This window comes from Seriola lalandi, unplaced genomic scaffold (assembly GCF_002814215.2).
Source record: "Seriola lalandi dorsalis isolate HSWRI2012SDOR001 ecotype SW California unplaced genomic scaffold, Sedor1 jcf7180002054971, whole genome shotgun sequence".
In the NCBI taxonomy this organism is placed as follows: Eukaryota; Metazoa; Chordata; class Actinopteri; order Carangiformes; family Carangidae; genus Seriola; species Seriola lalandi.
Genome location: NW_019525522.1, coordinates 591,027 through 618,233, shown reverse-complemented (window position 1 = coordinate 618,233; position 27,207 = coordinate 591,027). Strand labels below are relative to the sequence as shown.

General features: G+C 41.5%; 3 protein-coding genes across 3 annotated transcripts in view; 2 read left to right on the top strand and 1 right to left on the bottom strand.

Annotated features, from left to right (window-relative positions):
- nrg2b (neuregulin 2b) overlaps positions 1-18,090 on the top strand; it is a 55,778-nt gene extending 37,688 nt beyond the window's left edge. Inside the window, exons 5-12 of the mRNA XM_087170993.1 lie at positions 51-109; positions 4,508-4,531; positions 7,533-7,641; positions 8,008-8,137; positions 9,303-9,430; positions 11,083-11,298; positions 12,825-13,008; positions 14,526-18,090. Of these exons, the coding sequence (XP_087027119.1) occupies positions 51-109; positions 4,508-4,531; positions 7,533-7,641; positions 8,008-8,137; positions 9,303-9,430; positions 11,083-11,298; positions 12,825-13,008; positions 14,526-15,002 (1,327 nt within the window). The 3' untranslated portion in view covers positions 15,003-18,090. The remainder of the gene's footprint in view (positions 1-50; positions 110-4,507; positions 4,532-7,532; positions 7,642-8,007; positions 8,138-9,302; positions 9,431-11,082; positions 11,299-12,824; positions 13,009-14,525) is intronic.
- A 1,432-nt stretch (positions 18,091-19,522) lies between these two features.
- LOC111646513 (N-acetyllactosaminide beta-1,3-N-acetylglucosaminyltransferase 2) lies at positions 19,523-22,317 on the top strand. The gene is made up of 2 exons (XM_023396026.2): positions 19,523-19,730; positions 20,267-22,317. The coding sequence occupies exon 2, from the start codon at positions 20,271-20,273 to the stop codon at positions 21,654-21,656; it is 1,386 nt and encodes a 461-aa protein (XP_023251794.1). The 5' UTR covers positions 19,523-19,730; positions 20,267-20,270; the 3' UTR covers positions 21,657-22,317.
- Positions 22,318-23,886: 1,569 nt separating this feature from the next.
- eif1ad (eukaryotic translation initiation factor 1A domain containing) overlaps positions 23,887-27,207 on the bottom strand; it is a 4,283-nt gene continuing 962 nt past the window's right edge. Inside the window, exons 4-5 of the mRNA XM_023396025.2 lie at positions 24,736-24,844; positions 23,887-24,653 (exon numbers count right to left, since the gene is read on the bottom strand). Coding sequence (XP_023251793.1) covers positions 24,452-24,653; positions 24,736-24,844 — 311 coding nt within the window. The 3' untranslated portion in view covers positions 23,887-24,451. The remainder of the gene's footprint in view (positions 24,654-24,735; positions 24,845-27,207) is intronic.

Genomic DNA, 27,207 nt, shown 5'->3' with positions numbered 1-27,207 from the left:
CTGCCCCCCCCCCCCCTTGCCCTCTCTGTGTCTTGTTTTCCCTCCATCAGGTGTCCCAATGACTATACGGGGGACCGCTGTCAAAACTCCGTCATGGCCGGTTTCTACAGTATGTCCATTTGCTCTTGTCTGTCTCCTTCCCACTGAAATACTGCATGCTACATTGGAGGGGTTGGATGGAGAGAGCAGTGTGTGTGTGTGTGTGTGTGTGTGTGTGTGTGTGTGTGTGTGTGTGTGTGTGTGTGTGTGTGTGTGTTTGCAAACCTGCTCTTATGTTTCATGTAAGTTAACGTGTGTGTATGCGAGTGTGAGTTTGCATGCCTCTATGTCCACTCCTTCCTCTCCCTGTCTCCCCTGGTTCCTCTGTGGTCTCCTCTGGCAACCAGAAACAACCTATTTAGATATTCTATGATTTACACATAAGATATTTTGATATTTTTCACTGTAGTTCATCTGATTGAAATCTTATGGCCTAGAAAGCTGCTAAAAAGCCCCAGAATTGACAATTCAACAGTAAACGCCACACTTTTATGTTATATCTACTCTTACATTTTTAAATTCTGTATTAGATGTAAACGCCACATAAAATACTTCTCTTCAAGCTTGATCCAGAGAACGGCGCCAAAAGAAACAGAGGAGACAGAGAATTAATACAAGCAATACTGGAGGTTAAAGTTATTTGCGTTATTTGCAACACTTTGTCACTTTTCTTTGTATATGGTCCATCGGTGCTGCAAAGTCTCCCAGCAGTAAAAACTAAAATTAAATGATATAGGCAAAACTATGTGGATAGAAACTATTCATACAAGGTTGTTAGTCCTTACTCTGAACTGTGGCCCTCCTAAACAAAAGGAAAAAAATCTTCCATTGATTTACCTTTTGGAGTAGGAGCAGGACTGACAATTGAAAGCTTTAGATGGAGAACAATGTAAGTCTGCCTGACATTGTTTTGAACAGCCGCCAGTCATTACCAGAAGCTACAGTGTGTCCAAAAGCCACATAATTTGGCAAGTGAATGAGAATAAGATTTGGACTAAGAGCATGTTAGACATTTCAGGGCTCTGGGTAATGAGATTTGAAAGCATCACTCATGGCTATACATTTGATGACCAGTTGTGGTATTGATTCTCATATAAGTTGAATTTCTTGATATCCTATCAGATCAGGATAAAACCCACAGTGGTGAATGTGATAACCTGCTGTTTTCACTCTGAGCATCCATGGACCATCTGATAAATTCTCTCATTATGGCATGTAGCTAAATGTTGCTTGAAATGTTTCAGGTTTGACGTCAAATATGTCCAAAAATTATGTCACGTTTTGCTTCTCATGGCAGTGTGATTGAATTAAAGGAGCAGTTCAACATTTTTATGGAATACATAAAAATTCACTTTTGTTGGTATGTTCAATATGAAGCCAGATCCAGTAAATGGTTAACTTGGCATAAAGACTGGAAACAGTGAGAAACAGCCTGGCTCTGTCCAAAGGAAACAAAATCCACTTATCAGCACATAAAGCTCACTAACTGACATGATCTCCTTCATCTATTTAACTGTGCTGAAACCATAGTGTAGAAGCTACAAGTGTGGTGTTATGGGGGTTTGTGCTGAACCGTTTCTTGGATTCTTGTCATCACTGTGAGGTTGCCAGGCAACCAGTAGTGCTGGTAGGTGGATCTCTTTTTTGCTATTTTTTGTTACAGAGCCAGGTTAGCTTTTTCACCCAGTGCCATTCTCTATGCTAAAGCTGGACTCAGACTAATTTAAGCCAATTAAACCCTGATTCACCCCTCCTGAAAATCGGAGGAGAAATCTGGTCTAGGTCCTTGGTTGGTACCGATCTTTGGCTTAGGTTATCTGGTAACGAGGGGGGTTTTACAGATCCAGTCTTATACCTCCCGAACTGCTCGAAGACTCAATGGTACTGTCCGTGTTTGATATTTAGGAGTTAAATCTAGATGATTATGAAATGATTACGTCAATACTTTCACAATATGTGAAATGAGAGGCTGACTTATTATACTATACTATACTATACTATACTATACTACGGTGTCCTTGAGTGCCAAGAAAGGCACCTTTAAATAAAATGTATTATTATTATTATTATACTACTATACTATTAGTCCTGATGGAGTTGCCACGCAACGGTAAACATTCTATCCCTTAAAGCTAACATTAGTTAGGATACTTCTGCTGGCAGATAGTAAAACTGAAATTTAAAATCTAACCTCCGGTTCTCGCTGGAAGATAAAACAACTCAGCCATTTTATCATCCAGACTCCTTTAGTATTACTAACGTTACAGCAAGTTGTTGCACCACAGGCTGTCAGTGTACGATCTGAGTCACTACACAATGTAAGTCACGCGTGGGCTACTGCGGCTAACTCAGGCTAGCTTCAGTAAGCTGGCTAGTTAGCTTCAGAGCTCCCCTGCTGGAGTAATCCTGACACAGTAACACTCAATAAAACCCCAGTCATCAGCGGGAGGTGCTTACATATAACAGCCATATTGACATTGTGGGAGAAGTGAGAGCAGTTTTATTGTGTTTTCTCTGTGAAAAATCCATAAACTCCAGACTGTGAGAATATGGTCCGTGTTTTTATGTGTAATTCAGTACAGTTGATAAAATCTTCTAATTTGGCCAGATTTAACTAACCCTTTACTGGCTAGACTCCAGCATCTGCTTATTCACATGAAACTTACTATAGTTTGCTTAAACTACAATATGATTTGCTGACTTGCGAAATAAGGTCGAAACCAGAGGTAGCTGTCCAAGATGGCAGACGTTACGTGCCGTGAATTGTTATCACTCGCACATGCATGACTCACACCATGTATTGACTCAGATCATGTAGTGCCACTGTCTCAACTTTGTTTCCATCTGCTTCCCCATGCGATCATGTAAGTAGGTGTGTTGCTCCCTCTGGCACGATAACCATAACAATATTCTGTAGTGTGTTTCTCCTTATGTGCGTGATGCAAGCCGATTTCAAAAGCGGTTAGGGTTTGAAAACTCCTGTAGTCTGAGCCTGGCTTAAGCTAGATGAACCATCTCCTGGCTGCAGCTTCATATTTAGCGCACAGATATGAGAGTTGTATAGATCTTTTCATGTAACTCCCAAAATGTCAAACTATTCCTTTAAATCATAGTGATACAAATGCAGTGTATTTTGTAACTCCCCTGTGATAACATGGACAGTGTAACGATAACTATAGATCGCAGGACACATGCATATAAATTTAGCACAGCACTGAAGGGTCAATGATTTCTTCAGGCCTGGCCCTGCAGCTTTTATTCAGAAAAAAATAGTTCTTTCTCCCATTGGGTAAGTCATTGTCAGGTTACTGTCCAAGCAATCACAGGGAGATAACACAGTGGGCTGGAAATGACCTTTGTTTTCTTGTTTTCAGGGGTGAAACACTACTGCTTCATGCCTTGTCTTGTATTGCTGTTTGTCTGTTTGTGGGAGTTTCCACACTGAATAATGTCAAATCTAAACCAAGAACAGGTTTTATATCATGAGATATCATACTGTATGTAATGTCTGTTTATTTTTGACCCCACCATCAAGCCTTGTCTACATGCTGAAATCTCTCTGTTGTGCTTTTACTTTGCTTTGTGATGCTCTTTCAGTCAGCTGAAGGAACACCTTCTGTTCTTCTAAATCTATGTTGATTTGTCACTGCCTGCTTTTCTAGTGGTACGAACATAAAGCACTGTCAAACGTAGAGCAGCTTAGGTTAGGGTGGACAGGAGATTGGCTGACTTTTCCTCTCTTTATGGCCCGTAATGCATGCAAAGCCATGGAAATTGGGAATGCCGAGATGATTTCTCTGTAAATCATATGAAAGGTTATAATAGCTGTACGCAGCAGTAGTGGGACAAAGTGCTATACAAGAGGTATGCTGTAATCAATACAAAGGCACACAGTTGCCATTAGTCAAACGAGTTACAGCACCCACCCCCATTCGCTGTGCCAGCCTCATCGACTGTACTGTGTTTTTATGTTGGAGAGTAACTCACTGCTTTTTATCTTTTGTTTTCTTGTTTTTTTCCTTTTGTCTTGTTTTTTTTAATTTTTTTTATTTTGTATTTCTGTCCAATGTTGTTTACTCCAGAAATGAGGTCTAGTAAATATAGCAGTAAGTGATGTGGCTTCTTGTCTTGCTGTCTTTGTCCGTCTGTCTCTGCATGCCTTTCCTGCCTGCTGGCTTCTCTTTCCTTCTGCCTTTGGTTCATTTTCTCCCTTCGCTTTTGATTTTGTTTGATTTAGTTAGTTTTTTTTCCTGTCATTTCTGGGGGTCACAGAGCTGAGGCTGTCTGAATTGTCTGTCTGTTACTGGACGGTACACATGTCAATCACTATGACTGACAGCACTAATTAACTTACATCCTGGTTCAGCGTATACAGGACGTGAAAATAATATATCTGCTCCAAAGTGGACATTACACCTGACCCTATCTGTCTCTTTCCTTTTACCACGACAACTTTCTGCGCTGGCAGAGCTTCTCAGAATTGAATTTTTGGGTATGGAACATTATTATTCATTTTGCTGTGCTTAAAGAGTTTGCCAAGATCCTCTCACAGTCACACATTATTGTGCCATCTTCTTTCTAAAATCAACAACTAGGTCTCTCTCAACCTGTCCCTCTTTTTCTCCTGCCCACTAACCTGGTTTCAAGACATGTAACCTTCCCTCTTTGCATGCACTCTTCTTATAGTCTGACAAATTTAGAAAAATAGCCATTGAAGAAAGAGACAAATTAACTGGGAAGGATGCATTAATGAAACAAAGTGCAGAGGTGAATTAAAAGAATGAAATGAGCCTTGATACAAATCAAAGTATCAGAGCAAAAGCTACTTACTTTATCCAAAAATCAGACAATGTTTCACATCATCGATAAATACAAGTATCTGGCTTGTCCTCTGGGCTTTGGCAATGTGCATATTGGCTTCAGCAGCCTGTCAAATAAAAACATGCAAGCTGCGAGTATTTTTGCAAAGCGTTGCCAAAAGCCAGCAAAAGGCCTGACCACATAGTCTGTCCTTATTATTCTGCCCATGATTGACTCAATGTCAGAGTCAAGAGCTCGCCTGTCCTAAATCACGATTGCTGTTGGCTCCACTGTGCCAGCAAGCTTGCCTTCCCATTTCCCTTTGCCTTTCTGTATCAGTACCCTGTGACACACACACAATGCCGGGCCAAGGCTCTCGTAGGCTTGTCAATCCCTACAGAGGCCCTTTATTTAGAAACTCTCCCCCTCCCTTGTCCCCCTCAACCCCCCACCCCCACACCCTTCAGTGGCGTGTCTAGAACTTTTTGAGGGAGGGAGAGGGGGAAAGGTGAGGTGATCAATTAGGTAAAGGGGACAATGTTTGATTTACCTGCTACAAACTGATTATATATATATATATATAAAAAAATCAGCTCTCTGTTTTACCTTATTTTCAACCAGCATTCTTCCGTAGGAACCACAGCTATGTTTGACATAGATAGTTTTCACCTACAGATTGCACACAGGTGCTGCTGTGATAAGCGAACAGCTTCAGTTTTAGCCCAAACCGAGAAGAAACATTGGAACTGAAACTAACAAAATATTTGTGTTTGAGAAAGTATATGACTTTGAAAAGAATATGTTACCCTGCAGGGACTTTAATTTAGCCGTAACTAACAATCCAAGGACCTCTATAATCCCGTTTTAGTTGATAAGGGGACAAAGTCACGCCAGTCTTTGGTTCATGGGGACTGCTTTCTCCCTGGGCCTTCCTCCTGGACACGCCCCTGCTCCCCTCTCAGTCCCCTTCCTCTCCCTCTGTCTACGTGTTTCCTCCCGCTCCTCCTTCCTCAACACTTTACTTTTTCTCCTTTTATTTTCTCTCTCTTCCCCTCATGTTCTGTTTGTTGTTTCCTCTTTCATTGTGTCGTTGCGCCTGCCATTCTGACACAGTGTTACGCCACAGCAGGACCCAAAATCTGAATTAACTAAGATACACCACGATGGCATAGTATTCACACAGCATCACCACAAACCTGTTAGAACCTCATCAGTTTAATGTAGTGTAGCGTCATGTGCTCCAAATCTGTTTGAATTCGAAGGCAGACTATACACAATGTATTTATAATGTTCAAATAAAATAAACCAAATAAATCAAATCCTTGCTATGACCTAAAAGTGCTGTAAATGCTTTGTAAAGTGTAAAAATAATATAATGGTGTGAATAAGTCAGTTCAATAACTATAGAAAAAAATTATTGTCTTTGATGATAACTTGTATTCAATCTCCAGAACAACAGTTATACTTTATAGTTATAAATTATAAGCAATTACACTCCACAATGACAAAAATAAGTTAATGGTTACATTTGTGCAAGTACAACAACTATGATTTAGGCTCAAGGAAAACTAAAACAACTGTGATTGAAATAGGGATCAGGTTTACATTACTAAAATATTATTTAAAGGAGCTATTCGTAAGTTTTGATATTTGCTATATAGCTAACGTTAGCATGAACGACTGTTTACTTACCAGTCTAGAAGATATGTTGCGAGTTCAGCATCCAACTTCTTTGATTTCCTAACAAAGAGCTGTCTCCAGAGGTGGAAAGCAGCACCTATCTCTGGTCTCTATCACATCTTTTCTAATACTGAAGTTAGCATGCTAACCAGCTAGCCTCGGCCCATCTCGTGACCTTCTGCTTTTCAGACTGGAGTTACATTACTTTTATATTAAACACAAAGAGTTAATGAAAAATTAAAACCTCACTCACAGAATGAGGTAACCAGTTGATTCTGTTGAAAAAAGCCAAGTCATAACTTTAGAAATGAAACTATTTATACTGCAGTCTTTGTTACCACAGGTAGACAAGTTCCAATATGGCTGCCAGAGGGTCTATAACATCACCTGTTATAGCATAATGTGATGGCATTCAAAAAATAGGAACTGCAGGAACATATTTAAAGCCAAATATAAATTGCTACATTGCTAAATCTGAAAATTGTTCTTTTTTTTTTGTGAAAACCAAACTTTTATCGTACTCTTAAGCCACTGTGGTGTTAACACTTTGAACAAACAATTTTTTTTTTTTTTCCTTCATCTTGGTGACTTGTCTTTTTTTCCATTCATACTGGCATGATGTATTCAGATCCCAGCCAGTGCCATCTGTAACATTACATCCCCATGACCATTGTAAATACACTGGTGTAGGTAGAGCAGGAAGTCTATGTCAGGATGTAGGTTTACATCGCTACTTTTCATCATAATATTAATTAAGAGTTTGTAGAATTATTCCTGTGTTGTAGTAGCACAGTTAAATCTGAAAGACATGTGACATGATAGATCAGGCGATAAGATGGCAGCAGATAATAAGTGAGAAAACTGTTTCAGTAGTTTCCATCAGTGGAGAAGCACTCATGCTGTGTGTGTGTGTGCGTGTGTGTATGTGTGTGTGTCTGTGTGTGTGTGTCTGTATTCATGTTTTGTCTGTTTTGTGTGCGTGCATGTGAACATGTGTGTGTTTCCATCCACAGAGGCTGAGGAGCTCTACCACAGGCGGGTGCTGACGATCACAGGCATCTGTGTGGCGTTATTGGTGGTTGGCATCGTTTGTGTTGTGGCCTACTGCAAAACCAAGTATGTGTCTTTGAAACAAAGACAAATTACTTCCCATTCATAAAAGGCTCTAATACCATACAATGAATACTGAAAATACAGATGCTTCATTCTTGAAATGCCAAATAAAAAGTAAATAATTTGATTTCATTGAACCTACATGTGACCATGTGAGCTCTAGAGAGAGTGTGATGTAGTGCTTTGATAGTATTGCCTTGACCATAAATTGATCATGTGATGAGTAGCAGACGTGCTACCAAAAGAAGGAATGAAAGATAAAGAGAGAGATAAAAGGAGCAAAAAAGACATGACCAGTAATAATAATTATCAAAACGAAATGTCACTTTCTGTAGATTAACATGTATTGCTTCTTCATTATCACCTCCGGTCCAGGAAACAGAGGAAGAAGATGCAGAGTCATCTACACCAGAACCAGAATCAGTGTGTGGAGCAACCCACCTGCATGCTGGCCAACGGGCCCAACCACCCCAGACCGGGTCCTGAGGAGATCCCCATGGTCGATGTGAGTCCAACCAGTAGAAACACACAGCAGAGGCAGGTGCAGGTAATCCTAAAGTCAGGTTTAACTGATAAACTGCAAGGAAAATCCTGTTGAGTTCACCCCCAACAACTTTGCACGTCATGCTGAGAAGAAACCTACAACAGGTCACTGCAGACATACTCCAGATTTTGTCAGAGGCAGAGCTGCTCTCCAGGCAGGAATAAATAAGTAACAACTGTTTTTTAAAAATGCAACAAAATTAACCGGCCAGATTGAATTTTAAAAATGAAAGAAAAAGTTGTCAGTTCATGGCAAGAGGGATAGGTTTTATTATTTCTTCTATTTTTTTTTAATAGAGATGCTGGTTAAACATAAAGTTGGTGCCAGGGTGGGTACAGTTGCCAAACTGTACTAGAAGCATTTTTGGCACCTTTGATTTAGTTTCAGCTTCTGGTAGTGAACAATAACAAGAACACAGTACAACAATAGCAATTAATTTGCAGTTATCTATCAGCTACCAATCACAACACACAGAAGCTACATTTTGTAAGGCTGACTTTGCTTTTGTATCAAAGAGCCACTGAGATAAATCCAGATATATCAGTGCTTTAAATTAAATATAACTATCCTATAAATAGGATTTTGGTGTCAAAATGTCCAGAATCCCCTCAGATATTCATTAATGCTAAAGCGGGGGCAGGAGAAGAACAAGACAGTAAAACTGATGTAAATTTCATCTGAGCAAACTGCAGGAAGCCCACAGAGCCTCAGCCGGTTCATGTCTCTTTAGGTGGGGAAATGATAGACTTTATTTAGCTTTGTCACTTTGATTTAACTCCACCAAGAAGGCTCTATTAGCCTTCAGAGCAGTTTTGCCTCCAAAAAAGTCTTTGTGTAAATAAAACTCTGATCCACTGACAACAAAGGGAAATATGGTGGCACATAGCTGACAGACATTACAGAGAGGGCAGATAACACCTACCTTCCTGTTGGAGACATAATAGGCATGAGTCAGCATAATGGCAACAGTGAAAACACAGTGAAGAGAGACAAGTGATGTGGAGTTAAATATGTACAAAGAATTCTGTCATAGTTAGATGTCATAGTCAGTTCATATTCTGTTCATATTTATTATCTGTCTGTAAGTAAAAGTATTAAAATGTGTTTTTATGTGTGTTTATTGCAGTACATCTCCAAGAGTGTCCCTACGACAGAGTGTGTGATCAGCCACGGAGCTGAGGGTGCAGGGAACTACGCAGGCAGCCGAATGTCGACCCGCTCCCACCACTCTACCACTGCCTCACATGCTTCCAGGTGGGAGGCAAACACACACAGACACACGTGAAACTCAGCAGGACATTGTAAGGCAAGATCGTACAGGGTCAGTTTGCTTTCTGGAGAAAAATGTTACTTTTGCTGTTGCTGTTGAATTCACCTCCCTCGTGTTGAGGTGGTGGGAGAAGTCTCAGAGATGGATAAACCTGGACATGTAAACTGTCTGTGTGGCTAGATGGCAGAGTAAGAAAATGTGTTTTGTGATATGGGTGAACAAAGACTTACATAAGAGTTTTTGAAAACTTCCAGTGAGGGGATGTATTGTGACTTGTTGTCTGTCGAGTTGTTTTTAAACATTCATATAGATTAGCACATAGTTTCACCATGGTTACGATAATATTAACTGGGTCGAGGGGAGACAAAGTCTGGAATCACTGGAAGTTCCCCACAGTGGCCGATGTGTCAGTCATTTTATGAGATATAACATTTCAAAGATGTGGTATGAACCTTCACCCCTAGAGGGCAGAACCATAACTCTACAAGCTCTATAGAAAGCTGAGCTCCGTCTGTATCCGTAGCCACAGGGCACGCCCAAAGCTGTGGCTATGACTATTTCTGTGGCTGTGGTTATTGCCTTGGTTGTAGCTAAAGTTGTGACTTCAGCTATCGCTGTAACTGTACGGCTATAGTTATGGCTGTAACGTTAGGTCTGGCTGCGATCGTGACTGTTTTGATTGGTTGCTTTTCACAGCACCTACTGTAAAATAGTAACAATGACCAAGACAGCGTTGAAAAGACAGACACCGCTGCCAGGATTCAAACCTGGTACTTCTATCTGATGTGGCAGATGTATTACCAAAACACAGCAGGGAGTCAATAATAGCTTCACCACAGTGTAGGTCAGTTAATGTTACACATATCACAGCTTTGCTATCAGCCACAGCATTAGCTACAACCATAGCCGTAATCACAACAACAGCAATGCCCACAGCTACAGACACGTCCACAGGCTAATCTTAGCTAGCTACAGCCAGTCATAATAATTAGGCTCTTGTAAGCTGCATAGATACAGATAGGAGGCAGGTTTACCTTCCATGACCATGACCTTCCACTTCCATTTCACCCGCCATCCCAGCACAACCTGTTGACAAGTGTCATTCTCAACCTACGATGGCAAACAGATTGGCTAGCATTACCACCACATTGCTGCTAAATTGTCGTAAAACATTTACCTGATTCATGCTAACTGCTATGAATGCAACTGATTTTAGTTTCAGTGTCATCCCCACAGACAGGTACAGCCGGCCTATAGCCGGCTATAGTTTTAATGCACACTCACCATACACAGGGCAACAAGGGCAACTTGTTCTATGGTTTGGTACGTCAACACCTTGGAAAAATGTCTGTGTCTTTGGTTTGTCGATGCTCAAATGTCATCACCAGCCATGTCTGCTTTGTCTTGTCAGACAGGTATAGAGTCAGATTGTATAGAGGTGCACAACTGGCTGTTGACTGTCAATGGGTTTAGTAGTGCTAGCAACTCACATAACACAATGAATTTGATGCAATGTTTCCATCAATGTTATCACTGGTTTATTCTTGCCCAGCGTTCATTCCTCCTCAGTATCCTCCTGCCTCCTCAGTGCTATTGTAACCTTTTAAACTCGTTCTGCTAACACCCACACCTGCAGACACGAGGAGCAGACGTGGAGCATGGAGCGAACAGAGAGTATGAACTCAGACTGCCAGTCAGGTGGGCTGTCCAGCTCTGTGGGAACCAGTAAGTGCAGCAGCCCGGCATGCATGGCGAGGAGGGCCGCCCACTGGGGCTGTGCGGACACATCTGGACCGGGGATGCAGTATGGGGATTCTTACGACTCTCTAAGAGACTCACCTCACAGTGACAGGTAGGGAAGGTGGTAATGTGTGTGTGTGTGTGTGTGTGTGTGTCTGTGTCTGTGTCTGTGTCTGTGTCTGTGTCTGTGTGTCTGTGTGTGTGTAGTGATGGTGGCTGGGTGGGGGTAAACTCTGCCTCTGTTTGCTCATGACTCTACAACACTTTTGCTTTGTGGTGTTTTTTGTCACATTCAGCCCCCGTACTCTTTAGCGACCCCAAGTGGTAGTTAATTATTATAACTTTTTCAGTGTGTGAAGGACCTCATTGCCCAGATATTGTTAATTGTAATGTGACTTTATAAATCAGAACTATCCTCAGACCTAAATGTGTAGAGAGAGGGAATATTTCAATCTTTCTCAAATAGAGCGCTTGCTGATTTTTGTTAATGTTTTTGATTTTGCTTGTACAGGAAAGATTTATTCCCTGTTTGTTGTTTCATTACTTTTATTCAGCAATTTCAGTTATTTATTTTTGACAGTTGTAAATAACTTTGGTGACCCCACTTTGATCCAGCCTGACTCCTCTATCTTCTGCTATATTCTATTTAGTGACTCCTACATGTCCCAGAATGCCCTCTGACTCTCTACGAAACAGGCTCTGCATTTAACTATGATCGGTGCATTATAATAATACACTTTACTTGATATTAAACATGAATGCTCTGTCCATTTTCTCAAATGGAATAACTTCTAAAGCAATGTGATTAAAAGCATGATAACTTAGGAGCAAAAATTTTAGACCATTTTATTTCTAAAGTGACTTGTCTGTACATCATCTGCTTGGTGTGTGCTTGTTGTGATTCTTATATCATTTCAAACTAATTTTAAATTTCAATAAATTGTAATGAAAGAAATATGTTATTTGTGAAAGGTGTAAATGATTTTGGTGTGACTCACTCTAACTCACTGAGGCACAGCAGTCATACACTCTGATGGCACATCGACGGTGTACCCCTCCACCTTTGCAGTGCATGCTGGGTAGGCCCCAGCCCCCTGGCTCTGGAAAGCACAAGTGGTTTAGAAAACAGATGGATAGGACTCACTGACAGTGATGATGATAGTGATAGTGATGAGTTAGTGCTAAAGTTCAAATCACAAATTGTGTTTCATCAGATGTTCCTCCCATCACCTGCTTTTCTATTTATTTCCTGAGCTTTAATTTTAAAAATTCTCATTGTACAGGAAGGTCACTGGCAATCAAACAACTGTGCCTTATTGCCACATTAAAATACATATGAAATGTAAAATTCAATCAATCATCCTGATGCTGACCAACAGTCAGTGTTACCTCTATCGTCCTTTTGGTATCTTTTATTGTAAAGCAGCACAGACCTACACAACAGGTAAACAGTAAACTGAGTGTATCTGTTTCAAACATCTTGTCGAGCACTTAGAGCTGTCAGTGCAGTTTTAAAGTTACTGTATTTTGTGAAACAGATACATTTTTGGTTATAAATGTGGCAAAAACGTGCACTAGCTCTGGTGGACTGTTGTAATTCAGACACTGTAACAATCTGCTGACGTGTATTCCATCCAGGTATGTGTCAGCGCTGACCACGCCAGCACGCCTGTCTCCAGTGGAGTTCCACTACCCCCTGTTGCCACCCCAGGTGCCCACCTTTCAGATCACCTCACCCAACACAAGCCACGCCCTCTCCCTGCCCCCTGCTGCTGCTGCCTACCACAGAGAGGACGACCAGCCGCTGCTACGGTGCCCTGATGTACGTAGGCAAATATATTACATACTGTGCATCGTGATGATTGATTCAGAAATTAAAAATCAAACTAGGCTTCATGTATAGAATTAAAGGATTTTCTTCCAACCATAAAACTATTGTGTAGTCAGCCTCTATGTCTTTGCTTGACTTTGAAGGTATCCTGTATTGTCATGGGGCCCCATCAACGCTACAACGCTTAAACCCTGTGTATCATAACCCTGTGTTATTCATTCATAAAGCTCAACTGGTGAAGCTTGCAAACCACCTCTCATTTAGATCCAGTATCTACAGTACACTGTCCAGTATCTACTTGACCTCAGACATCTCTCATTTATGCACTAATATTGGCCGAGCTGATCTCAGGTAATATACACCATTTAAAACTGCCCTCAAACTAGACTCTTACATGTCCCGTGCAGATCTTAAAGTAGCTTTTTTGTAAGTTTTTGCTCTTGCTACACAGCTAACGTTAGCATTAACAGCTGTTTACTTACCAGTCTTACAGAGAACTTCAGCCATCGTTTACAAGACAGTAGTTTATAATACGCCCTCTGAGCAGCACTACATCTTCAGAGCAGACTGGACGCTACAGTGACAAGGTGGGCCAACCAGGTCAGGACTAGCTGGTTAGCATGCTAATTTAAGAAAAGAAGTAATTGTTTGATGCTGAACTCTTAACGTTTCCTCTTCATCCCGTGGTATTTAAACAGTTGTTAATACTAAGGTATGTAACAATAGCAAAACTTACGAATAGCTCCTTTAAAGCTTTATTATCAGATTTTTTTTTAATGATTTGTGTAACTGTTTTTCTTAATTCCTTGTACTTAGTTATGTCTGATGAGCAATTGTGCTGTCTTTATTGATTGTGTTGTTGTGATTGTTTCTTGTTCCAGGTCTCTCTCGGAAAAGAGACCTTAATCTCAATGAGACTGCCTGATTTAATAAAGATCATATGAAATAAAAAAAAATGACAGCAGCAGCAGGTTGATTGTGACAATATGCACTCAGTTAATGGATAGGGCTGATAATGTTATATATTTTTTCACTGTCAACAAATCAAATGAAAAGACCAAAACCAGCCATGAGTCAATCCATCTCTCAATGTTTTGCGACTTCCCTGTCTGTGGCACTTGGCTCTAAGCCTATTCATTCCTACTGAAGATGTAAATCTTTCAAAATGGGTTATGACAATACATATACTTTTATTTTTCTAAGGCTACATTATTTCCCAAAACAGCTGGGCACTATAGGTTTAAGTTAATGTTACTCAAACAGGAGTAAATACTGCCTTTGTTGGGGACTATTTTCTGCTGAGGATGAATACACATTTGATGTTTTAGTGAGTATGTATAGTCTTATCCTTATCCTGACTTATCCTTTAACCTGATGGTTAACATCCACCCTGCTGAAGTTCCTTTGAGCAAATCACTGATGAACATTCAGGTTCAGTTCAACATTCATCCTGTTTAGTAAGATGTTGTAGATAACAACAAATCCTCCGCTGTGTTTTCTGTTTTTAGGATGGAAGTTTATACAGGCAGCCCCGGCGTCCACGGCGACCCTACCTGACGGAGAGCACAGGAAGTCTACCGTCCAGCCCCTACCGCCTCCCTGATGATGAGGCTTATGAGACCACGCAGGAGTACGCCTCATCACGGGAACCTATCCGGAGCCGGCGCCGCCCGCGACGCAACCGCCTCAACGGACACATCTCCCAGCGTTCAGCGGGCCTACGGGACTACAGCTCACAGAGCTTCAGCCAGTCAGAAGAGGAGGAAGAGGAGGAGGAGGAAGAGGATGCTCAAGGGGAGAGCACACCTTTCCTTAGTATGCAGAACATGAACGTGGACCCACCCTTAACGGTCTCGGGTTTCCGTTCGTCCTCTGGTGCGGACACACGGACTCACCGCGGGCTGAGTCGGCCGGGGACACGCAGCAACGGGCAGAGCCGCGGCTCCCAGTCGCAGCGCTCCAAGGCTGACAACATGCCCCTTTAAGACTTAACCTCTCCCCGACACCCACCCATACACCCCTGCCACCCCCCCACCCCCTCCACCTCACACACCCCCTTCCTCCTACACACAACCAGTGGACTAGAGACCTGCACCTAGGAGAAATATTTTTATTTTGTATAACAGACAGATATTCTAAACAAATGAAATATTTATTTTCATTTCAGCAAAAATTGTCTACTAGCTAACAGCAAAGACTTTTTTTATAACGGGGGGGAAATATTTATATGTAAAGTTTTTTGATTTACAGCATTATGAGAGATGAAAAAATAAGAGAATTACGTGCCAATTTTTTCACGAGTTAGATAAATAGAATAATATTGTGGTGCCTTTTGCTGTATGCTGAAGTCGGAGGTCCCATTGAGTTTTTGTAGCCTTTCTTATAAAGACTCCTCGTTTTTATAGAGACCAACCCTCTTCCTTCCTTTTGCTTTGGTTTTTTCTCTGATTTGGGATCTTCCTCTTTTTGAACTGTGATCTGATTATGTCATCATGCAATATTGATTCCTCCTGTGTAAAAGGTGTCTGTTTACATGAGTATGATCCATGCGATGCGCTCGTTTCACAGGGACATTTAGTCACTGACGCAACCGGATGTGTAGGGTAGTTTTCTCGGATGATTTTTGGAAGAATCTTTCCAGATGAACACACATCAGTCATTTCTGTCCTCGTTCGCTGCCTGTCAGTCATTTGTTGTTATTTCTGTGAAAACAAGAGTGTTAGGGAGTTTTTGAGGGACAGTGACTCCAGATTCCTCTGTAGGTGTTCAGGGTGCTGCCATGGCATTAGTGGTGTTTGCAGTGTGTGTGTGTGTTTGTGTGCATGTGTGTGTTTGTGTGCGTGTTTGTGTGTGTGTGTGTGTGCGTGTGTGTGTGTGTGTGTGGTGTGTGTGCACCTCATGAAGCCTCATTTGGTTGGCGCCTCCGTTCACCTTGGAGGGTGTGGTCTCTTGTTTGACTGACACGCTCCTCCCACCAATCCTCACGCTGCCAGAAGCTCCATTGCACTGTAAGAACCTCCCTCATTGGCCAGGGAGCTGCCGATCCAAACCGAACCTAACCAATCCAGTTGTAATCCAGCCTGACTCTGGCCTCCCGTGGACTGCCCAGCCCGCCCGTTTCCTATGCCAGCAGCTTAGAGCCGCACTGTGTCTCAGGACTTCCCCATCACATCACAGCCAAAAGACTCAAAACAGAGAGAGCACGTCATCTCAGTCACAGTTCAGTCCGCAGGCCAGATCCACGTCCCCTCACTCTCCTTCCTGTCCGTCCGTCAGGTTTGTTGTGTTCACACGTGGCCATGATTAAGGGAGCGTGGGTAAAAACTCTTGGAATCAGAAGGGAAATTCAGTTGCTTTTTTCTTTTTTTACTTCAAAAGGTTGTGTGCATGTGTGTAAGTGGGCATGTGTGTAGCTGTGTGTGGGTCACGACGACAACGATGATGATGATGATGATGATGATGATCAAAAAACTTGGAGACCACATCTGTTCGCTCTGATGCGGGGACATAGCTAGGAATTCTGGGCCCCCTTAAGAGGAGGAGGATATCACTCTGGGTTCCCCCCTTTTCTTTTCTTTCTTTCTTTTTTGTTGTTTTTTTTTTTTTTTACAAATATAATCCTACTGGAAACTTTCGGGCCCTCTCCAGCTGTGGGCCCCTAGAATCGCCACCACTTTTCACCCCACTAGCGATGGCACTGCTCTGATGGGAAAAATCGCTTGCGGGTCGCTGCGTGCAGGTTCACACTGCTACAGAGCGAGTTTCTGAGTCTGATTCTACTTTTTTTCTTTAGCTCACAGCCAAATGGTGGTATATGATAATACTGATTACTGCATCCTTGATTTGCATTCCTATACCTTTATTGATTGAACTTCTTTTGCTTGGTCATATTGACTGAATGATCTGTTACGTGTCTGTCTCTGTCTGCCCCCCTCCACCCCACATCACCTGGCCCCTCACCTTCATGTCTTTCTCACCCCTTTATCGACCTTCAGAAGCAACTAGCAGATGGATTTAGGCCCCATCTCCAGACGAGTATACTGAGCAGCACACTAACAGTAGGCTGATCATGTCAGAAACTCTTCCACCTCAAACGTACATCAGGTTTAGAGACCCTTTCAAGCTCGCTGAGGAAGATAATACTGTGTCAGATACAATATGTGTCCCTATTAGAGTTCATTTCCAATAAGTATAGTTGTTTTTTTTTGTTTGTTTGTTTTCTGTTTTCACACAGGAGATGCATGGATCACAGATATAGAAAGTATCTTAAAAATGACAAAGAGCCCCACAGATTCAGGGGAATCATACTAGAAATATATAAAAACATTATTTGGGTTCTTGGCCCAAAGGTCTGGCTAGTTTTGTCTTACTATCACTGTAATCAATCTGGGATTTGCAATGTGGAAATACTGCAAGTGAGGGTAGTGTGCTTCTAGAGCTAGTTGAAATGTTAACACCCCCCACCCACCCTCTTTCTCCTCACCCTGCACTCTCCCCTCTCCCTTTACATACACACATACGTTTCACACATACATACCCACATCATACATAATGAAGCACACACTGAGACACGCACACACAGGGACATGAGCCCTCATATGACACACACACGCGCACGCACGCACACACACACACAGACACACACACACACACACGAAACCCTTCCATGTTTGTGTTTGTCAAGCAGTTTGCCTTTGTCTTTTTTACCTACTGACTCCCTCACTCCCCCCTTTCTCTCTTCCCTACTCCCTTCCCCTTCCCTCTCCCTCCCTCTCCCCTCTCCTCTTACCCCAGCCTCCCCCTGCCCCCCTTCTCCCCCCTGCATGTCCTAGTGGTACTGGTAGTTGGGTGCATGGAAAAAGCAGCAAGCAAATCGTTTTTCCACTCGGTAAAAAAATAAAAATGTGTCTTCATTTCAACATTCAGCAATAAATCCCCTTCTCTTCATGTCCATCATTCTTGGAATATGCTAGAAGATTTTTTGCAAGTTTTATCAAAAACATACTACTTGTAAAAGAAGAAAAATCCAAAACCACCCCTTCATATGAAAAATAAAACTTTATTCCTACCATTTTGAAACAGTCCTGTCATCTTTGTAACAAAAAATGTTTGTTTTTTTTTATTACAGGTTTATATTTACATAAAGAAGTGGTGATAAAACCGAGAAGCCAAAAGTCAGTGGTTCACCATGTGAACACTGAGAATGGAGGCGTCAGACTTGCAAAGTCAGGACCACTAGATGGCAGTGTTGGTCATGGTGACCTTTCTGTGTTAGTTATTAAACCACATTTTATTCAAGATTATTTGCAATATTTCATAGTACACTACAAGAATATTTTAATGAAAGAATTCAGTTTAACTGTAAGAATTTACATGACTGAATTACAAAAAGATATGTATGTAACAGGTGACATTTTTCAAGCTGCTTTCAGACACCAGCTGAGCACAGCAGCAGACATGTGCTTCACTCACTGTTATTGTCTGTCCACACTTACTCTCTCACCACGCTGAAATGCACTGTTCCTTCAGGATGCAGCAGTAGTTTCTGACATGTTGTCCTGAAGCCACATTTCTGACCTGTTGTTCAGTTATTTTTTGCCTTTATTAGTGCAGAGTTGGCTGGAAATGCACCAGAGGTCCCGGCCCAGACTCAGACCAGGTACGTTTCAATTATACGTCTCAAACCCTTACAGGCCACCAGGACGTGTCCTTGATTTTGACTTTTCATTTCATTCATCCATTAATTACACACACACACACACACACACACACAGACTAAGACATTTTTGTTATAAAAAAATGAAACAAAAGTAGTCTACTCATTCCAATGTGAGAGAGAGAGATTTTGCATTTAACAATGATCATGAATTGGTGGTTAAAATAATGAATGGAACAGTTAACTGGTTGATTCACAATGGGACATATTTGTGTCTCACAATAATCATTTGTCCTTAGCTAAATGTTTTATGTAGTTGAATTGAATTACTAGTGATTACTTGATGCCTGCGATCACAATGTTGCCGCTGTTACTTTTCCAGCTGACAGGAGCCGGAGAGTTAAACCTGCACCTGGATGATATTGGCTGGTTTCGAGTTCAGTGAGACAAACAGTGTGTGTCCTTGAAGTGTTGCAAAACCAAAGTTTCAGGCATCTAAAAAACAGGTCCCCTCTGACATTACCTGTTTGACTTGATGCATGGGTGTTAATTAACTCAACTATGTGTTTAACATGACTGACAGGTGTACTATAGAACAGGAACAGCTAAGCTTACACATGCGGTGGAGAGGAGACTAGACTATAGTGGCATCAACATCGACAGTTAATGACAAATAGTTAATTTTATCACTTTGCTTTATATTTGTTTAGCCTTTCTCATGCAGGTTGTTGTGCTTGTGGCCAACTCCCCCTTCACTCATTAATTTCAAAGGAACATCATGTCATTCCTGTTTGCTCTCTTGATGTCAGTGGGCGTATCCCTTGTGCACACGCCTGACTGTGTTTCAGTTTAAGCTTAAGAAGAAAAACCTTCCTGACTGATCACCAGACTGACTCTCTGGATCAAATCTATCCCTGCAAAAGAGATTCCTTCTTTTCTTTGTTTTACTTGAAAATAAACTGATGACGGGGTCGTCAGATTGCTAGCATGGACCATCAGCTTTGGCTGTCATAATAGATGAGTGATCAGTGAATGAAGGAGCCTTCATTTAAAACAGGTAAGCAAAGAAAACATGACTCTTATTTATTCATTTCAGATGTCGATCTCATCGTAGCGTAAAATCTTTTCATCATTTTAAATACAGTCGAGTTTGAAAATTCATTCTTGACCTCAGGAACAGCGGTTTACACAAGGTCCATTTAGTGGCTGATCTGGAGATTATTCGTACTACAAGACTTTTCAAAGTAAATCAAGGAATTGTAGATGCAATTGGGCAAAAGCTATCTGCTGATGAAGACCATGTGATAGAACTGAAAGCTCCAGTGTAGCTTGTAAAAAGACATTTTGGGGAGATTGTTTTGTCAACTTTCAACTAAAGGCTTATTCTCTCTCATTGCTTTCTTCTTCTCCTCTCTTTGTCTTTTTCCTTTCTCTCTCATGACTGATACTTTGTTTTATTGTATAACGAAGCCTCTCTCACCATGTGCACAATAATTCTGGGTTTTTTTGGTACATTTTAATGTATTTTCGTACTCTTTTTACACAGACTTGTCCAAACTGATACATTTGTGTTTGTTTATTTTGTATTTGCAGTTGAATGGCGCAGTTTCATTGTCGCTGGCGTAACGTGTTGATCTGTGTGTGCAGTCCATGCATCTGCCTGGCGCTGCTGTTCATCTACGCCACTATCATGGTGTGTATACGTATGGGTAGCACAGCATCGTCCTGGGCCGCAGAGAAAAATCATTTTGTGGCCTCAGGAACTTTTACAAACAACAGCTTTGCCCCTCTGCCTAAAACTTTCTGGGAGTTCCACTTGCATGGGGATGCCTTTTGGAACAATCTCCAGCAGGTCACTGACCGGCATTTTAACCCCATCCTGCACCCCAACGACCACAAGAGGGGATTAGGTAAAAGCACCTCTGATGAGTCCCCACTGAGGCAAAGTTTCTCTGCGGTTATCAACCTGGATAGCACGAAGAGAAACTTTGAGAAGCTGCCACAGCAGATACAAGAGTTTGTGAGCCACATGCAAAAGAGGGACTACCCAACCATCACGCAGCCTGATGGAGTATGTGGGGCTGGGGCAAAAGACGAGAAGGAGCCTCCTCTGCTTCTCCTGGCCATCAAAACAACAGAGCTGAACTTTAAGAACCGACAGGCCATTCGACAGACCTGGGGCCAGGTGGGCTGGGTGGCAGGACAGAAGACGAACAGTAGCAGAGGAGAGGAAGGCGGAGGATATGTCCGCAGGGTGTTCCTGCTAGGCAAAGAAAACACGGAGGAGCTGGGTGTAGATTTATCTGATTTAGTGCAGCTAGAGAGTAAACGTTATGGAGACATTATACAGTGGGACTTCAAAGACACATTTTACAACCTCACCTTGAAGGACGTGCTCTTCTGGAGCTGGTTCTCACGTTCCTGCGGCCGGACTCGCTTCGTCTTTAAGGGAGACGACGATGTCTTTGTCAACACCCCAAAAATGATAACCTACCTCCAGGAGCAGCTGAAGAAGCCGAAAGCATACAAGACCATGAAAGACTTCATGGTTGGAGATGTCATAGGTGCAGCCATGCCCAACCGAGTCAATAAGTCCAAGTACTTTGTCCCTGACAGCTTCTACAAGGGCTTCTATCCTACATATGCAGGCGGGGGAGGGGTGGTGTACTCAGGCCAGCTGACCAAACGCCTGCACAACATGTCTAAAAAAGTTCACCTGTTCCCCATTGATGACGTTTACGTAGGTATGTGTATGATTCGGCTCAAAGTGCACCCCGTTCACCACCCTGCCTTCCTCACGTTTGACTTTCCTGGAAAGGAAGAGCAGGAGCTGTGTTCGTACCACAGGATCCTATTGGTCCACAAACGAAGCCCCCACCAGGTAGTTAAACTGTGGGACCACATGAATAAGACACAGACCCAGTGTTGGGACGTGCCTCTGAAGACCGTTGGCGAGAGCAAAAATAAGCCAAAAACTCTATGATGTTAAAGACAACGACTCTAAACATTTCCTGTTAAGAGTTACGAAGAGGCGACAGTGTGTTAACTTATGTCTGTTTTACTTCAGGTATCCATGTTCTGGGGTTAGGTTTTATAATTTAATTACAACTAAACATTAAAATTTTCAAAGGATTAAGCTAGTGTTTTTTGCATGTGATAATCCATTTGCTACAGACACCCTTTTCACAATTTTTTCCTTTTAAATGTATTTTTCCAGCCAACAAAAATGTAACAGTAGCATGGCGAAGAGTCATAAAGTCAGTGAACTATCTTAGTAATGTGAGTCGTGCAAGAATATTTTCCCACAGTTAGCTGACATCAGCCACCCCTGCTAGTGGTCATACCAGACCAGCTACGTCTGGAGTCGCACTTTAAGTGTTAAGATTTAAGAGTTATGTGCTTCAAGTTTTAAAATAATCATAATAATAACACTGAAGGTTAGCTGTGTTAAATGTAGTAATTTTTAAGATAACTGTGAATTTAGTGGTTAAGTTGGTTTTGCAGTGTTGAAACTGGGAAGGTCTCCACTCCGGCTCCGGTCGTTTTGAAGTAAAGAATGGGCTCCACTCCGGTTAAACTCGCTTTGGAAAACTGTCCACAATCAGCCAGTGTGATGAATGTGTAAAATACATTTTTGTACATTACTGTGAACTATTTCTGGTTCTTTCATCTCCCAATAAGCTTTCGATATGCCCTGCTCTATTTTCATGACAAAAGCTCCTCCTTAAAGACTCATCAAAGCCATAAAGCCAAAAACCCAACAGACCTGCTTTTCATTGTGCTTTGCTCATGCAACTGGTACTGCTATAAAAACAAATGCAGAAAACCACCCATCACCAAAATGTGATAATACAAGTTTCTAGAGCAGAGTCCTGGGAAAAAAAAGAGAAACAAAAGATGAAAAAACAGTGGTCATCCTAATAAACTGAAGTCGAGGCTTTCTTAATCTGTGATAAAGGTTTTCACAACAGGCACAGGAGACAGAACAGGGAGTGCCGTTTGAAGCAGAGCGGATGTTCTTCATATTCACCTTCCCCAGCAAGTGCTTTTAATGCCAAGAAATTCTCTGCATACATTCACAAGACAATGCTCTTTTTAGTGACGATGCAAATAGATCATTGTCTATCAATGAAACGAAAGGTAATTCTAAGTAGAGATAATGCATTAATTGTGCAACAATTTCATGAAGACCCCCCCCCCCCCCCCCCCCCCTTCATTGTCCTCTGAACCAAAACCTACACCCTTGGCTCATCTGATTGTTGGCTAAGAATGATTCATTTGAAGAATTTGGTGGCAGCTGTGTTTGTTGACGACCGCCGTAAAGCTTTGTAATATTTGAAGAAAACCTTTAATAGGCATGAATACTTAATTAAAACGTTTTATGCAAAAATATTTCCCGTTTCAAATGTTGCTTCACAGCATTGTCATGCACTTCCTAGACATACAAGGAGACTACAGCAGTAAGACAGTAAAGACAGTAAGGCAGGCATTCAGGATGTTGTATTTGTAGCATGTCATCCCACTAATTTCTGTGTTTACCAATCAAGCCACGAGGACAAACTGTCAGGTATTCCAGCTCCAGTAGAACCGGTTCCAATAACAATAGGATGAAACTCATTGGCTTCATATTATGAACTAATCTTTAGGAATGCAATATAGTATTGTGTTTATGCTTCATGCTTGTAAAACCTCTGCACAATTATTCCAGAGGAGACAGCTCTTTGAATGAAAGACATTCAAAACAAAATGTTGAATTCTCTAAGTGGAAGACGTGGAGTGGATGATATTAAGTCAAACTCAAGAATGCATCTATTTCCAAAACTCTTGTCATTATACAAACCAAAATCAGAGGCAGGGATGGTGGTAAAAGATGAGGCACAAACCGGTCACAATGATACGGCCTGAGACAAGGTCAGATGAAACTACAGCAATCTGACACATCTGCACACGCTTGTGACAAAACAAAGAACTGTGGTTAGTGGCAGCACTCATTTGAATTCAATCAATCAGCACTAGAGAGCGGCTCTGTGAGGGGGCGGTGACGGTCTAATCAGTTAAAACAATGTCCTCCGCAGGACTGGTCTTACAGGTACGGTGTTTAGAGTCTCACCACGCCACACACTCCTCAAGCAACCCAGCAAATAAACCAAACATGACAATCATGGTTTTTTGTTTTTTTTTTTAACAGTGACAACAATGAATTTTTTGAGTGGTTTGTGAGTTTCTAACAGATTTATTTTGTCCTACAGAGGAAGATGAACAGATAGATAGATATAACAGTTTACATTAGCATCACCCTGCGAATGTACTGTATTGCCCAGGTATATTATTTACTGGCAACACAGTAATGACTTTGCTGGAGGTCGGTATATAAACATGCTTGAGTGTGAGACATGTTCTCAGTAAGATGACAATAGAAACTTATCCTACCAAATTTCTAACATAGAAAATCACAGGATTCTTATTCAATTTCTGATCAATTTCAACTTAATGACTAATTACAGCTTTAAAAAAACAAAACAAAAAAAAGCCCCAAAGCCAGACGTATTTTGTCCTTACTTTGTAAGTTCAAGTCCACTCAGTGAGGCCAGCCATTTATAGTGTCTCCAACAGCTTGTGAAAGGACAACTGCAGAAGGAGCTGTAGCATGAGGACCACCTCACATCAGTCAGTGATAACAGCAGCACAGCAGAGCACACTGTCACATGATTTCACAACTCTCACTCTCAGTTGTCTGTTTCCTCCGTGCTCCAGCTATGAACCATTTTCTGTCCTTCCCTATTTGTCCTCATTTTCTTCCTCACTGTCGTCGTCCTCCTCGCTCTCACTGTACTGGTAGTTACGGCGGTTGGTGTTCACAAAGAGGTCGCTCTCATCGTCTTCAGAGTCGCTAACTTCCTCTTCCTCATCCTTTTCTTCTGTCTCCTGCTGTTTGTTTGTCTTGTCCTGCGCTGACGGCTCCTCCATAAACCCCTCTGGCCTGGAGAAAACGAAGGGAACATCTCAGTACAGTCAGTAACACTTGACAAAATGAGATCATCTTTGTGTGTGTCCCCACTCACCAGAGCTGCTGTTTCTGCAGGTACTGAATGTGATCTTTGTAGAGAATGAAGCTGATCTCTGCCTTCACCTTCTCTCCTTCCTCGATAGGATCCACAATCACATAGTCACCTTCAGGATCAGAAAGCAGACACATCTTAATTGTGAATCAAAAAATAAAGGTCATCAGGCCACATCATTCACTCTGAATATGAGCATTTAGCCCCTAGCTAACAGTATGAAGTTCAAAAGTCTAGACTCCAAAATCCAATAGACGGCCTGTGCGCCAGGTCCGGCCGGTGGCAGCCAAATGTCTGACCTACGCCGTTTCATTGGCACTGGTGCACCTGACTTACCATGTGAAATTAAGTGCAAACTGCTACTTTATTTTCACTTCATCCCACACCGTACACTTGATCTACACCGTATTTGTAAGATGCACTGCGTACTCTCTATCCGCCTGTCATGTAAGCGAGTAATTACGAGTCACAGATGATAAATAACTGTCCTAAACCAAGATCAACATGGTTTTAAAGAAAAAGCGTGACGTCGACCAGGAGAACCATCCACTCAAATTTGACTGGACTGATCAGTTTTATTTTATTGTACCGGACCATGCCACTGCTAAACCCACATGCCTGATATAGATTCAGATTGTAGGAAAGACACAGACTCTCCAATGCACATCCAGGCCAGTGCCGTGTGTGTGTGTGTGTGTGTGTGTGTGTGTGTGTGTGTGTGTGTGTGTGTGTGTGTGTGTGTGTGAACAATTAAAATGGTTGGTTATGTGGTTCTGTTTGCTGGTTGTGATATCCTCCTCCTGAGGTGAATGTGGTTGTAGAGATGCTGCTGATAGCGGTATCTCTGTGGAGAGCTGTGTGGACATTTTGCAGATGGGTGTTTGACTGTTTGACAACCAGCATTAATGTTATTGATGGCAGGCACAGATATGTCAGGTCTTTGTAGAAATGTTGCCTTAGGACACTCTTTTCCCAATGTGTGCCACTCGCTGCAGTGCGGCTGTTGGGGTTAGTAGTACGTTGCCAGCACTGTAAATTAAAATGCTTTTGATTTGAGTTTGATATAAAAAGTTGTGACTATTATATATGTGTGAGTGTGTGTGTGTGTGTGTGTGTGTGTGTGTGTTTATAGGGGCATTTAAGTAATTAAATGGTTGGTTTTGTTTCAAAAGTGCTTTTTTTTTTTCCTCTTGTCTGACCCTAAACATAGACTTTGAGAATCCCTGACCCACATTATTACTACTACTACCAACAACAACAACAACAACAACAACAACAACAACAACAATAATAATAATAATAATGTCTGCACATAGATAGAAAACCCTGCGATGTCTGGAAAAAACCCTGGACATTTTGGCCCTTTGCTTGGCATGCTTCACATAATTTGTTCTAGACAGACTCGGTTATAGAAACAAATTTGTTCCATCTTCTGTTTCGATCTTCAATAGCAGCAGTTAAACACTGTATCATTAGAACATGGTCAGACTTTATAGTGAGGGCTAGGTTGTGCAATATCCCTGTTTTACTGGGTTTATCAGTCATATCACTTTTATTGGTTTTAACAGTTTTATTGGTCTTACTGGTTTTAACTGCTGAAAATTAAATAAAATATTCTACTGCATGAATGACTGTAAGGATCCTGCTAAGTATGTCTGGAGATGAATGTTCTGTGATGCTGTGATACTGAGCCCATGAAAAGTTTCCGCAGGGGGAAAATAAATATCTTTTTATAAATGAAGATGAACAGACATGTTTTATCAGCCAGCACGAAGCAGCACGTCAACACTGACTGACTGACTGACTGATATTGGCCCGTTCTTTTGATATCATATCAATATCTATTCTCATGAAAAAAAAATAAAGATAAACAGCATTTTTCTTATCATTGAAGACAGAAACTCCCACATGTACACACACTGTGGTAGACTACTTAAACTCTATAGATTTTTGAAAATGTATTCCTGAAGAATGTATCAGTAGTTCGACTAAAAAATATAAGATTGATTAAATTTTTGCTGTGCACTTTTGAACGGACATAAAATGAAACACTAGTTTTGATTAATAAAGACTAATATTGCATATTTTCATATTTCCCTGTTGAATGTTTTAGCAATAATCAAAGTTTAGCCAAAATTGGTTAAATTGTGTGTGCGCAGCCTGAACGTTGGCAATTTTCTCCCTAAATCGGGTCTTTGTCAAACTGAGGACATGGCTACAATAACCAGGTTGAGAAACAGAAAAACTGTTATTAATACAGATATTTAGACATAATTTCTATTTAGTCAAATCTTTATCCATACTTTAGAGCCATAAACAACTTCGCACAGTAAGGGGTATCAGTTCTACACCATAATCAACACATTGCCATTATGCTGATCATGGAAACACATTGATAACCACGATGAGCTTCTCTGACTTGGTCTTGTGAGCACTAGAAGCAGTATTTCTGAGCTGATAGACTGACACTGTATG